The sequence below is a fragment of the Salvia splendens genome, chromosome 4 (genome assembly GCF_004379255.2).
Source record: "Salvia splendens isolate huo1 chromosome 4, SspV2, whole genome shotgun sequence".
In the NCBI taxonomy this organism is placed as follows: domain Eukaryota; kingdom Viridiplantae; phylum Streptophyta; class Magnoliopsida; order Lamiales; family Lamiaceae; genus Salvia; species Salvia splendens.
In genome coordinates, this window is record NC_056035.1 from 33,614,779 (window position 1) to 33,625,623 (window position 10,845).

General features: G+C 41.6%; 3 protein-coding genes across 5 annotated transcripts; 2 read left to right on the forward strand and 1 right to left on the reverse strand.

The window, feature by feature from the left end:
- Nucleotides 1–139: 139 nt before the first annotated feature.
- LOC121798266 (uncharacterized N-acetyltransferase p20-like) lies at nucleotides 140–1,200 on the reverse strand. Its single transcript, XM_042197185.1, has 2 exons — nucleotides 827–1,200; nucleotides 140–763 (listed from the first exon to the last, which is right to left on the reverse strand). The coding sequence occupies exons 1-2, from the start codon at nucleotides 898–900 to the stop codon at nucleotides 295–297; spliced, it is 543 nt and encodes a 180-aa protein (XP_042053119.1). The 5' UTR covers nucleotides 901–1,200; the 3' UTR covers nucleotides 140–294.
- A 2,960-nt stretch (nucleotides 1,201–4,160) lies between these two features.
- LOC121799462 lies at nucleotides 4,161–6,748 on the forward strand. Of its 2 annotated transcripts, none has more exons than XR_006050318.1 (3): nucleotides 4,161–4,771; nucleotides 4,980–5,173; nucleotides 6,305–6,748. XR_006050318.1 is itself a non-coding variant. In XM_042198842.1 (3 exons), exons 1-3 carry the CDS (start codon nucleotides 4,589–4,591, stop codon nucleotides 6,596–6,598), a joined length of 627 nt encoding a protein of 208 aa, XP_042054776.1. In that variant the 5' UTR covers nucleotides 4,161–4,588; the 3' UTR covers nucleotides 6,599–6,748. The 2 variants fall into 2 exon arrangements, 1 of the variants encoding a protein (XP_042054776.1); XM_042198842.1 differs by having other exon boundaries at nucleotides 5,024–5,173.
- A 2,587-nt stretch (nucleotides 6,749–9,335) lies between these two features.
- Nucleotides 9,336–10,841, forward strand: LOC121799547 (lactoylglutathione lyase). 2 transcript variants are annotated; one of them, XM_042198951.1, is made up of 4 exons: nucleotides 9,336–9,510; nucleotides 9,806–10,018; nucleotides 10,394–10,469; nucleotides 10,634–10,841. In XM_042198951.1, exons 1-4 carry the CDS (start codon nucleotides 9,427–9,429, stop codon nucleotides 10,672–10,674), a joined length of 414 nt encoding a protein of 137 aa, XP_042054885.1. In that variant the 5' UTR covers nucleotides 9,336–9,426; the 3' UTR covers nucleotides 10,675–10,841. The 2 variants fall into 2 exon arrangements, with proteins under 2 accessions (XP_042054885.1, XP_042054884.1); XM_042198950.1 differs by having other exon boundaries at nucleotides 9,341–9,510; nucleotides 9,806–10,024.
- The last annotated feature ends 4 nt before the right edge of the window (nucleotides 10,842–10,845 follow it).

The following is a 10,845-nucleotide window of genomic DNA, read 5'->3' on the forward strand; positions in this document are numbered from 1 at the left end:
TTTGCACTACTCACCATGGTTGAAGACACTATTTTGCCAGTTTCTTCTACGAATAAAAACTATAGCTTATTCAAAAGCATGACTTGAGCCCAAGATCCCACATAAAAATATAAAATAAATCCTTGTTTAACATAGCATCTAATTAAAACATATATAAATGATATTGTGCATATAACTAGTCAATAAGCATGTTTAGTAGGGATAGATAACTCGTCTAGAGATGAAATTCTATGAATAAAAAATGTCATCTATCCTACCAAACATACGATACATAGGATGAAAGAAGATTGATGGTCAATCATCGACGAAATAATTAACTTGAGGATCGGTTGACAAGAGGCTAAAAATGACGGCGTCTCTGGGTTTCCCCTTGAGCAAGTAATACTTCCTCAAAAGCCCCTCCCTCACAAACCCGGCCTTCTCCACCACTCGCTGCGAGGCCGGGTTGTCCACGTCTACCACGGCCTCGAGCCGCTCCAGGTGGGGCATCTCGAGGAAGGCGTGGTTCGCGGCGAGGGTCACCGCCCTCGTGGCGATCCCCCTCCCCCAGTACTCGGAGGCCAACGCGTACCCCAGCTCCCCCCGGCACCGGTCGCAACCCCCGAAGAGCCTCACGGCTATGGACCCCACCACCCGCCCTGCCGCGCATATGGCCCGGTTCCACGGGTGCGGCAGATCCTGCTCCACGAAGTAATCCACCGCTGTTTCTCGCGACGGGAACGCCTCCCACGTGCAGAATTTGCTCACTTTTTCGTCCATGTACCTGTATCGATTACTCGATTTAATTAATTATACTTAATTTCTACAAATGTCAATAATTACGTACCATTGTACGGCTGCGTCGGCGTCGGAGATTTCTAGTGGCCGGAGAGTGATGTCTGAATCGGAGTATTTTGCCATGGGATTGGATTTGGAATTGTGAATTGCTTTGCTAAAATAATTGGGTTTTTTTTTATAATATGAAGATAGTGGGAAGTTCAATTTTACTTGGTCACCGAGGGAATGAAAGTAGTTGTGATTAAGAAAAGACCAGGAAATGAGATATATTGTACTTTGTTTCACGGAGCAGACACCAAAGAAGACTTTGTTATTGCCGAAGGAGTCAGCAACACTAGGCACTAGTCAGGAAATGAGATATTGTACTTTGCTAAAAAAATAGTATTTCTTACTATCAAATAAATACTAATTATATACATAGTCACTCCACTCCAATTAAAATATTCTTACAACTACTTAATGTTAGATGAATAATTATATAATAGAGATATAACAATCAAACGATAGCTTATAATTACAGTCATGGTTTTACAACAAAGATAAATATTTTAATTTTCACTACATATGTTTGGGCTTTTGGAGGCACACATTATCCACAGCGTGACGCTCTGCGGCTTCTCAGATCAGAAATCTGACATACTATTATATTGCCCACATGCATTTACCATGCTTTTGCTTTTATGAAAGGTCCCAATCCACTCACACTTGAATATACCATGTGACAACTTTAAACATGAATTATGCATTCATTTCTCATGCACACCACAAATCTTACCTTACTCCATCTCAACTCAACTAGTTTCATTTGTTCTAGCGTTACATTTATTATACTATACACTAACAAAGAGTAGGATTAATTTGTTCAATTTAACGCATATTCATTCACATATAATGTGATTTTTTTCCACTCAAAAGGAATACCACTTTATTCTTAAAACACACGTTTTGTCCCTCATAACAACACTCTTCGAGAATTAAGACTTTAATGGGATTAAGAATTCAAATAAGAATAAGATATAAACGATGGGGATTCAAGAGATTCCTTTACATTTGACGCATACAACAACAAATATACAGCTCAATAGGAATAACTTTTACCATATAATTTCTCCTTTTTTTTCCTTAAAGTTTTGGACCACTTGCTTTTTGTGTTTGTTAGTTGTAGTTTGGCAGCCGCTCGTTTGCTTCTCAGGAGCAATTTTGTCATTTTTGCCCGCATAATTGATGCCGTTCACAGTCTCAAGCTTTAAATGTGCATTTATTTCTTACAAGGAAATGTGCTGTTTAATTATTGCACATCACTGTATCTTGTTGAAACTTGACACATTAAACAACTACACTACTGTAGAAGCTCTGTTAATTTGGCACAGATGCAAATTGGGTACACAAATGTACAAAGAGCATCCAATAGTGGTGCGGATGTCCCGACGGACATCCCAAAAACACCTCCTGTCACGTCATAAGGACTTCTCACTGCACAGTGGCGGACATCCCGACGGACTTTCCACAATAATAAAAATTCACAAATTCATCAAATTAAACAATTTACGGAATTAAAATTTCACCACGATTACGGAATAAAAATTTCATTAAATAAAAAAAAGAAAGGTACATTTCAACAAAAAAACAAAAAAAGTACACTTCAATAAATACAAATTCCATCAACGACGACCCCTCCGCTGCAATACTTCTTCAATTATATCGTCCTGGAGTTGAATATGAGCTTATTTTTTACGCATGTCGGCAAATGCACGGACTCGCTTGACCTCGTCATGGGGTATCCCCATACGTACATTGCCGGTGGCCACGCCGTGGCTTGGACCCCCAACATCAGCATCATCATTGGTCCAATCCGTCAGTGCTGGACCTTCATCTTCGACAATCATGTTATGCATGATAATACATGCGTACATCATATCGGCGATGCTGTCAGCATACCACAGCCGTGATGGACCCTTCATTGCCGCCCATCGAGCCTAGAGCACACCAAATGGCCACTCCACATCCATGCCCGCTGCATTCTGACGACCCGCAAAATATACCTTCTTTTCTTCTGTTGGGCATCTGATCGTCTTCACAAAGACGGGCCACATAAGGTATATCCCATCAACCAAATAATAGCTCATGTTGTGCTGGTTGCCGTTGGCGACGAAATTGACTGTCGGACCGACGCCCATGCACTGGTCGTTGAAAATGGGCGACGACTGGAGGACGTTGATGTCGTTGTTTGACCCGGCTATTCCAAAATAGGCATGCCAAATCCACAACCGGTAGTCAGCTACCGCTTCAAGAATCATCATGAGATTCTTGCCCTTGAAACCCGTAGTGTACACCCATTTCCAGGCAGCGGGGCAGTTCTTCCACTTCCAATGCATACAATCTATGCTGCCTAGCATCCCCGGAAACTCGTGTTGAGTCCCGTGCATATCCAGCAGAACCTAACAATCTTCGAGGGTAGGCTTCCGAAGATACCTATCTCCGAATATCTCCCTAACGCCTTGACAAAAATACTTTAGGCAATCGCGAGCAGTCGTCTCGCCGATGTGGATGTACTCATCGAACATGTCAGCCGCGCCTCCGTATTCCAGCTGCCTGATGGAGGCAGTGCACTTCTGAATCGGAGTGTGGCCGGTTTACCAGCCGCATCCTCCCGCACCCTGAAATACCCGTATCGACGCTCTAAAGCGCCCACGATACGCAGAAAGAGCGGACGATGCATCCTAAAACGTCGCCGGAACATGTTCTCCCCAAATCGTGGCTCCGGAGCGAAGTAATCCTCGTACAACCGACGTTGTGCAGCGAGGTGGTCTCGGGGTACTATAGATTGACGATGGATGGGTCGAGGTACCACCGGCGTCAAGGCCGCCTGTATCTCCCTCTTCGCTGCCTCCCGCACACGTGCATGAATTCGCCTCATTATGTCATCATACCCCCACCACTACCACCCGCACCAAAGCCACTACTACTACCAGTCATTCTGAATATATAAAAGAAACGTAGAGAGAGATACTCGTTAATACAAGTGGTGCGAATGAAATGAAGTTCAACGAGCCGTATTTATAGAATTTTTGAAAAAAAATATAAAATAATCGGGACGTCCGCGCGGACGTCCGTGGGTCAACTCAATGGCGGACGTCCGCAGGGACGTCCCGGAAATGCTGCGGAACTCCGGTGTTCGCAGTGGACGCCCGTATCCGCGTCACCGCTGCGCAATGGCAGACGTCTCGTGCGGAACTCTGACACGCTGGCCGGATGTCCGCCGGGACGGGCGCTATTGTGGATGCTCTAAGACAAGGAAAAACATTATTTCCCCAAATTCTCGAGAATTGAATGCCAATCGAACTCGACCGTTGTGTTCAAATTCAAAAAATACGATCCACTGTTAGATTTCCATACGACAAATATTATTGAAGACCCAATTCAAAATCCTCACAGCTCGAACTCAAAGAAACCATGAAAACAGTGATTCTTACTCCAAACTCCTCGGTAAAATCCAGCACCACAACAGTCGGAGTAGGCAGCAGAGATAATTCTTATTATCCGGGATGCAAAAAAGACGCCAATTGCAACTGCGAAATGTGTATTGCAAGCTTCAACGCCACTCTTGATTTGATGCCGCAGACTGCTCAGAGGAGTTCGCTCACAAACCTCTCCGTTTCAAGGCCCAAAATTCGGAGAAGCCCTGTCCCTCTCGAGGAGCCCTACGAATTCTCAGCAAAAGAGAAAAGGGGAATTCAAGTGCGAGGGTTTCCTTGTGCGGTTACTTTTTGGCTTGATTGTTGTTTTCGGCTTGGAGTTCGGATTTTCATGGATGATTTCAGGGGGTTTAAAAAGTCAATTATCGCCGGAATTGGTGGATAATATGGCTAGAAATTCATGGGTTCACGAGGATCTGAATGGGAAATTTATGTTCTTTAAGAATGAACTGGAAGGGTTTGTGGGAATTAGGGTTTCAACCTGCAATTCTGCTAATTCTGTGTGGAAAATCAGTCAGGTCAGTTACGGAAATTGAATAATTAATTAAATACTATCCTTTATTAGCTCCTTTTGCTTACAGTGTTTTGTCAATTTTTTGTGATTTATGAGCAAAATTGGTGAGATCCCTAAATATTGATCTTATTTGAGTATGATTTTAGCTGAAATTTTATTTATGGTGTCCATTTATTCTCTTGTCTAATTTGAATGATTTTGAATATTATTAGATGAAGTTCTGAGATTCTTAGTTGTATGGCGACATGGATCTTAGGATGATTTGTTGCTGAATTCGCGGTGCGTGTTGTATAAATCAATGGCAGAAGAGGTAAGCATTTGGGGATGGCCATTGCAGACTGCTGGATTGCTTACTGCAGAATATTATTCAAGATCATTCAGCATTATAAACGGAAGAGTTACTGAGGTAAGCAGTTACAAAATGAAGTATATTATGCTACCTACGCATTTTTAATGTACTCTTCTTGATTGACTGTCTTTGTGCTTGGTTCTGTTTAGAGTTATGGTTGATTTATTGAAATTATATTGTGAGTTGACTTAAAGTTCATTTTGAATGGATATATCTTGAGTGGTATATATAATCATATGTATTGATCTTAATTTTCCCATGACATAAATTTCCCTAGGATCTTATGCTTTGAATGTAACATGGTCTTAAATTTGTTTTTAATTTCTTAGGAAAAGATCTACTAATAATTTAATTTGAGTAATGTATATATGTGCATAAGGTCTTCGACATACAAATAAATCCCAAGTTTTCTGTACATCTTCCATATACAGTAGCTTTCACCAAGTGTGCTAACTAACTGCTAAGCATAGAATAACTTAACCGGTATCTTAAAAATGGACTTAATTGTCTGTGGTATAGAGTTGTTGAAATAGATCAACTATAGAGTGTAATGAGTTCGCGTGGTCTCTGTACTTGGGACTAGCCTTCTTAAACCAATCATCTGCTTTAGACTTTCTGAAGCATTTCTTTTGGTAAACTGCGTCAAATTTAGGTTCCAGTGTGTTTATATGGAAATCACAAATGACTGTTCACTTGTATCTAGATTTAAAATATGGAGTAACATATAGTAATACTCAGAGAAAACTGCAAATTTGTAGACGAGCTTGTCATTTTAAATGAAAATTTCCAAGAGTTTCATCATATTCCTTGCAAGTGACTGGTGACTGGTACTCATTTTTAAGGACGTTTATTGCTTTCTTTCAACCTATCAGTGGTCTGTCTTGGAAGTGTGAAATCAGAATCAAAATCTTAGTTTGTTTTCTTGCACTATCATTGATTCTCAGTCCACATAGAGTTTCCAAAATCCAAATAGTAGTTCATTGTAGAAAATATTTTGTCTGAATAGAAATTTGTAACAAGTGATTAGTCCTAAAGAATTCGACAGTTGTTATCTTAGAAAACTCTATACCTCCCTTAAATCTTATAAAAATTGTTACATCTTTTAGATTTTTAAAAAACTAACAGAAGATCAGTTTCTGCTGACATATTTTCAAGAGTCATCATTGATTATGAAACCTTTGTTTACAGTGGTCTGATGGCAAAGCCAGTTATTTTGAACGGAGAGAAAATAGTTCGTGGGTGCAAGAAAAATGGAGTTCCTCTGTCGTACAGTTTGATCCTAACACGTGGCTTCTGGAGTACAGACAGAGCTTTCTCCTGCAAAACGCAAGGCCGGTTTCTGCTACTCTTAAGTTCTTGAAGTTGAGGCTGACAAGAGATTTTGGAAAGATGTACCAAGTATTCTGGCTACGATATGCTAGTTTTGGTGGTCGTTGGGAGTTTAGAAGGCGGCCCAGACGAACCACCCTGGTACCTACTTAAGTGTAGAATGTCTTAAACAATACTCATTACTGATGAGAAGCTTTGTATCATTGGAGATGTAGCAATTTCTTCGTTGTAGAAGAAATAGGATTCTGGTCTTGTCCATATATGGTGGTTAACAACAATGATGTAGAGGTTTATTCTTCTCAAGCAATTTTGTTCAATGGCTACGGGAATTTTTGCACAAAATAAAATAAATGTTGAAACATAGTACAAAATGACTATATAAAATTACAGTTCGAGTACGATATTAATAAATTCCATATGGTGATTAACCAATTTGAAAATATCCAGTCATTGCCGGAGCCAAATATAGGCTTATTTCTATAAAAAAAATATAATGTTTTTCTTATTTACTAATGTACTCAGTACTCCTATTTAATTATCTGATTCAATCCTTTTGAATTAGTTGATCATCAAAATAAATAAGGACATGCTAGAAGTTTATTGTTTACAAATGTTTTTCTTAATCATTGTAAAAATCTCAGTTAGCCTTCATAATTGCACGGTAGAAGTATTTTAAAATTCATTCATTACATACTCAAAATCATGATCGTGAACAGAAATATATATACCCAAATTATTAAGGATTCGGGCTTTGTGATATTACAAAATACAAATAGTACTTTATGCAAAGTATCATAAATCTTAAATCATTTAGTTCATAACGTTGAAGAAACTATCACAATATGCAAAGTACTCCTCATTAATTGGATTTCTTCCACAATAGATATATAGTGTACTTCAAAAGTGTTTTATACAGATACCACAAGTTGAAAAATAAACACAAATTCTTTGTTCAATATATTAGAGCATTCACAATGGGACGGACGATAGTCCGCCCGATATTGTTCAATATATTAGAGCATCCACAGTGGGGCGGACGATAGTCCGCCTGATGTCCGCCCGATGAAACACAAATTCTTTGTTCAATATATTAGAGCATTCACAGTGGGACGGACGATAGTCCGCCCGATGTTGTTCAATATATTAGAGCATCCACAGTGGGGCGGACGATAGTCCGCCCGCATCGGGCAGACTATCGTCCGCCACTGTAGCCATGCGGACGATACCCGATGCATCGTCCGCGCCCTATGCTTCGTCCGCGGACGATAGGTGTTGGAGCATGCATCGTCCGCCACTGTAGCCATGCAGGCGATGCCCACCATATCGTCCTCCCCACTGCGGGCGACGCGAATGATACCGCGGACGATGCAACGCGTTTTACATTTTTTTTAATTCTTCAAAATTTATATATATACACTCTTCCATTCACTCTTACATTCACTCTTTCTTCTCATTCTCTCTATTTCACTTATTATAAAATGAATCCCGATGATTTCCCAAGTCCGAATAGTCCGATGTTCGGTGGTGGTGCACGGTGGCGGGGTACAGACCCTGATGAATACCGGCCATTCGACTCCAACACTCAGTACGATCCCGATTTCAGCACGGATTCGTATGGGCGATCAGACATGGAGCCGTCTCCCACCTGCGCCCCCACCCCACCCCGCGGCCGCCGCCGCCTCGGGCTCCGCCACCAAGAAGAAGCGGAACAGGCAAAGAGCCCAGAAGTTACCGCTTCCGGAGAAGAATGAAGATTTCGCCCCAGGGAAGACGAACTACAACCCGGATGAAACCATTGTCTTGATGTAGTGTTGGATTGATATTTCGGAGGACCCGGTGTTTGCCAACAACCAAAAGCAAATCGCGTATTGAGAGCGCATCGTTGATCGCTACAACGAGGCCAAGCCGGCGGCTGTCTACAAGCGCCATAGGGAGCAGCTCCGCAAGCACTGGGATCAAGTGAAGAAGCAAGTCAATTTGTTCTCGTCGGAGTACGAGAAGTGCTTGAGGGAGCAGGGCAGCGGCGAGAGTTTGACTGATGTGCGCGATAGAGCGCTTGCGTCGTACATTTCATTGTACGGCGATTTCAAGCATTACAACTCATGGCTCCTCTTGAAGGACAAGCAGAAGTTCTAAGGAGGGATTCTGCCCCTATCGGTAGTGGCGAAGAGGACGAAGAACACCGCCGCCGGTGATTATACGAGCAGCGACAGCGGCGCACCTCCGATGGACCTCAACCAGCCGATGTACGAGGATGAGAGTTACGGCACACCGATGTCCTCCCGGCGTCTCATTGGCAGCAAGGCTGCCAAGAACAAGGGCAAGGCGAAGGTGACATCCTCACAGGCCCCGGCCCCCGACCTCGATCCCGACTTTGGCTGCGGGACATGCATACGCAGAGTTGGTGGTGGCCCCCAACCGGAGGACGTTGTTGGACACGCACCACGCCCTCAGGCAGTGCGAGGACACGGGCGAAGCCGAATACCTCAGGTGGATGATCAATGATCTGCGCCGCAAGTTGGAAATGATGTAGAGTATGCCATTTTTATCTGTAATGAACTTGTTTTTTTATTTCTAACTCTTGTAACTATTTTTTTAATTAAGTAATGTAAGATTTGCTTTTAAATTGTGGTGCTTTTTTTTGGCATGACATATTTGAAAACAAAAAATTAATCAACAAAACGGTAATGAAAACTATAGCGGGGCATACAGCGCCCTATAGGGCTATAAGGCGTCCCACTACAGGTGGAAGGGTAGTAGGATAGAATGATGATGTAGCGGAGCATAGAGCGGCGCGCCCTATAGGGCGGACTTTAGGGCGCCGTCACCATGACATATTTGAAAGTGTAGTTGTAATCCCACGAGTGTGTGTGCGTGGACACGTGAACGGTGTAGGTGTCTCAACTCTAAAGTGCAAGTACTGGTTGTATAAAAAACGCAAGAATGGTGGGGAAGCCTAGAAACTAAAATTCCAAGTGATAATGGCAGCAGCTCCAGGACCTTGCCTCAATCACATTTCTAGAGAAACGTCTGACATCAAACGCCTCGCCACTTTCTACATAGAGGTCCATCTTTTCCTAAATCTCATACCTCATTTTAGTAGAAATTGTTGACATCTTGTTAGGGTTTCTGATAAATCATAAATTCAGTAAGTAGTAGTAATCAAATTCAAAGTTTGTTTCGTTTCATATTTGTTGAATGCAGAATTAAAGCAATTGAATCGTGTAATTAGAAAGAAAAAAGTAATCTTGATTCTTTTATCTGCTTTCGGGTAATGAAGGGTTTTGGGATCTCCAGACTTAAATTTGATGTTGATTAGTGGAACTTTGTTTGTTTTTGTTTTGTACTTTGGTGATGAAGGTTTTTGGGTTTGAGCAAATAGAGTCTCCAAAGTTCGATTTTGAGGTGATATGGTTGAAGCTTGGATCATCTATGTTGTTGCACCTCATAGAGAGGGACCCCACTGTCATGCTTCCTGAAGGTCCATGGAGTTCCGTGGCAGACCCGAAGAACCTTCCAAGAGGACACCATGTCTGTTTCTATGTACCCGAATTCGACTCCTTTGTACAGAGAGTTAAGGTCCACACTCTAGTCTCTCTTCTCTGTTTCCTGCAATTTGTTGATTAGCTCGTTCTTTGTGTTTGTTGTGGTGTGACTCTGGTTTTTAATGAGCCTAGATGCTGCATATCGATTTATCATTGGGAATATTTATTTAGTGTAGAGATGCTTTCTTTTTTCTAGGACCTTATTGGCTGAATCAATGTTATTTTACAAGTTTTTGCTTCACTGTATTACAATAGATGGATTGCAACAAGCTGCTTTACTGTCTAATCGTATATAAAATCTAGTTCTAGATGTGTTCATCGGTCAGTATGATGAGCATCAGCATCCTATTACATTCAGTTTCCTTATTATTTTGTTGAAGATTTGGCTGTTTTGTTTGAGCAGGATAAAGGGATTCCAGTACATGAGCAGAGTCAACCGGATGGGAAGACGAAGCAAGTATTCTTCTTCGATCCAGATGGTGAGTCATTGCTCATGCAATACAACTCTTATCTGAAATTGAAGGATTTGTGTTGCCATTTCAGTTAACTTTATGTTTTGCAACGCACACGCATTCTTGAAGCAAACTCAACATTTTGAGTCCTATCTTCCCTTGTGTGACCGAATCTTTGTTCTAATATGCAGGGAATGGTTTGGAGGTCTCAAGCCAGTGCCCGGTACTATAGTCATTGGATCCAACTTTACTAATTGGCTTAGTAAACGCTACATAAAAAGTGAGGAGATGAGTTCGCAGACATAATATGTGTAATATATATGTGTGTGGATCGCCCGGGTGGTCAACTAGTTTTGCATTAAAACTCACGACATAATCAAAATTTCTATTTTTAGAGAATGGA

What these genes read in the sequence shown, in the direction of transcription:
- LOC121798266 (XM_042197185.1), bottom strand. Translation starts at nt 900, where the DNA reads ATGGCAAAATACTCCGATTCAGACATCACTCTCCGGCCACTAGAAATC. An exon ending in GCCGACGCAGCCGTACAATG is followed by an intron (nt 764 to 826) that starts GTACGTAATTAT and finishes TAATCGATACAG; the next exon opens with GTACATGGACGAAAAAGTGA.
- LOC121799462 (XM_042198842.1), top strand. Translation starts at nt 4,589, where the DNA reads ATGATTTCAGGGGGTTTAAAAAGTCAATTATCGCCGGAATTGGTGGAT. An exon ending in CTGTGTGGAAAATCAGTCAG is followed by an intron (nt 4,772 to 5,023) that starts GTCAGTTACGGA and finishes CATGGATCTTAG; the next exon opens with GATGATTTGTTGCTGAATTC. An exon ending in TAAACGGAAGAGTTACTGAG is followed by an intron (nt 5,174 to 6,304) that starts GTAAGCAGTTAC and finishes CTTTGTTTACAG; the next exon opens with TGGTCTGATGGCAAAGCCAG.
- LOC121799547 (XM_042198950.1), top strand. Translation starts at nt 9,427, where the DNA reads ATGGCAGCAGCTCCAGGACCTTGCCTCAATCACATTTCTAGAGAAACG. An exon ending in CCTTTGTACAGAGAGTTAAG is followed by an intron (nt 10,025 to 10,393) that starts GTCCACACTCTA and finishes TTGTTTGAGCAG; the next exon opens with GATAAAGGGATTCCAGTACA. An exon ending in ATTCTTCTTCGATCCAGATG is followed by an intron (nt 10,470 to 10,633) that starts GTGAGTCATTGC and finishes TCTAATATGCAG; the next exon opens with GGAATGGTTTGGAGGTCTCA.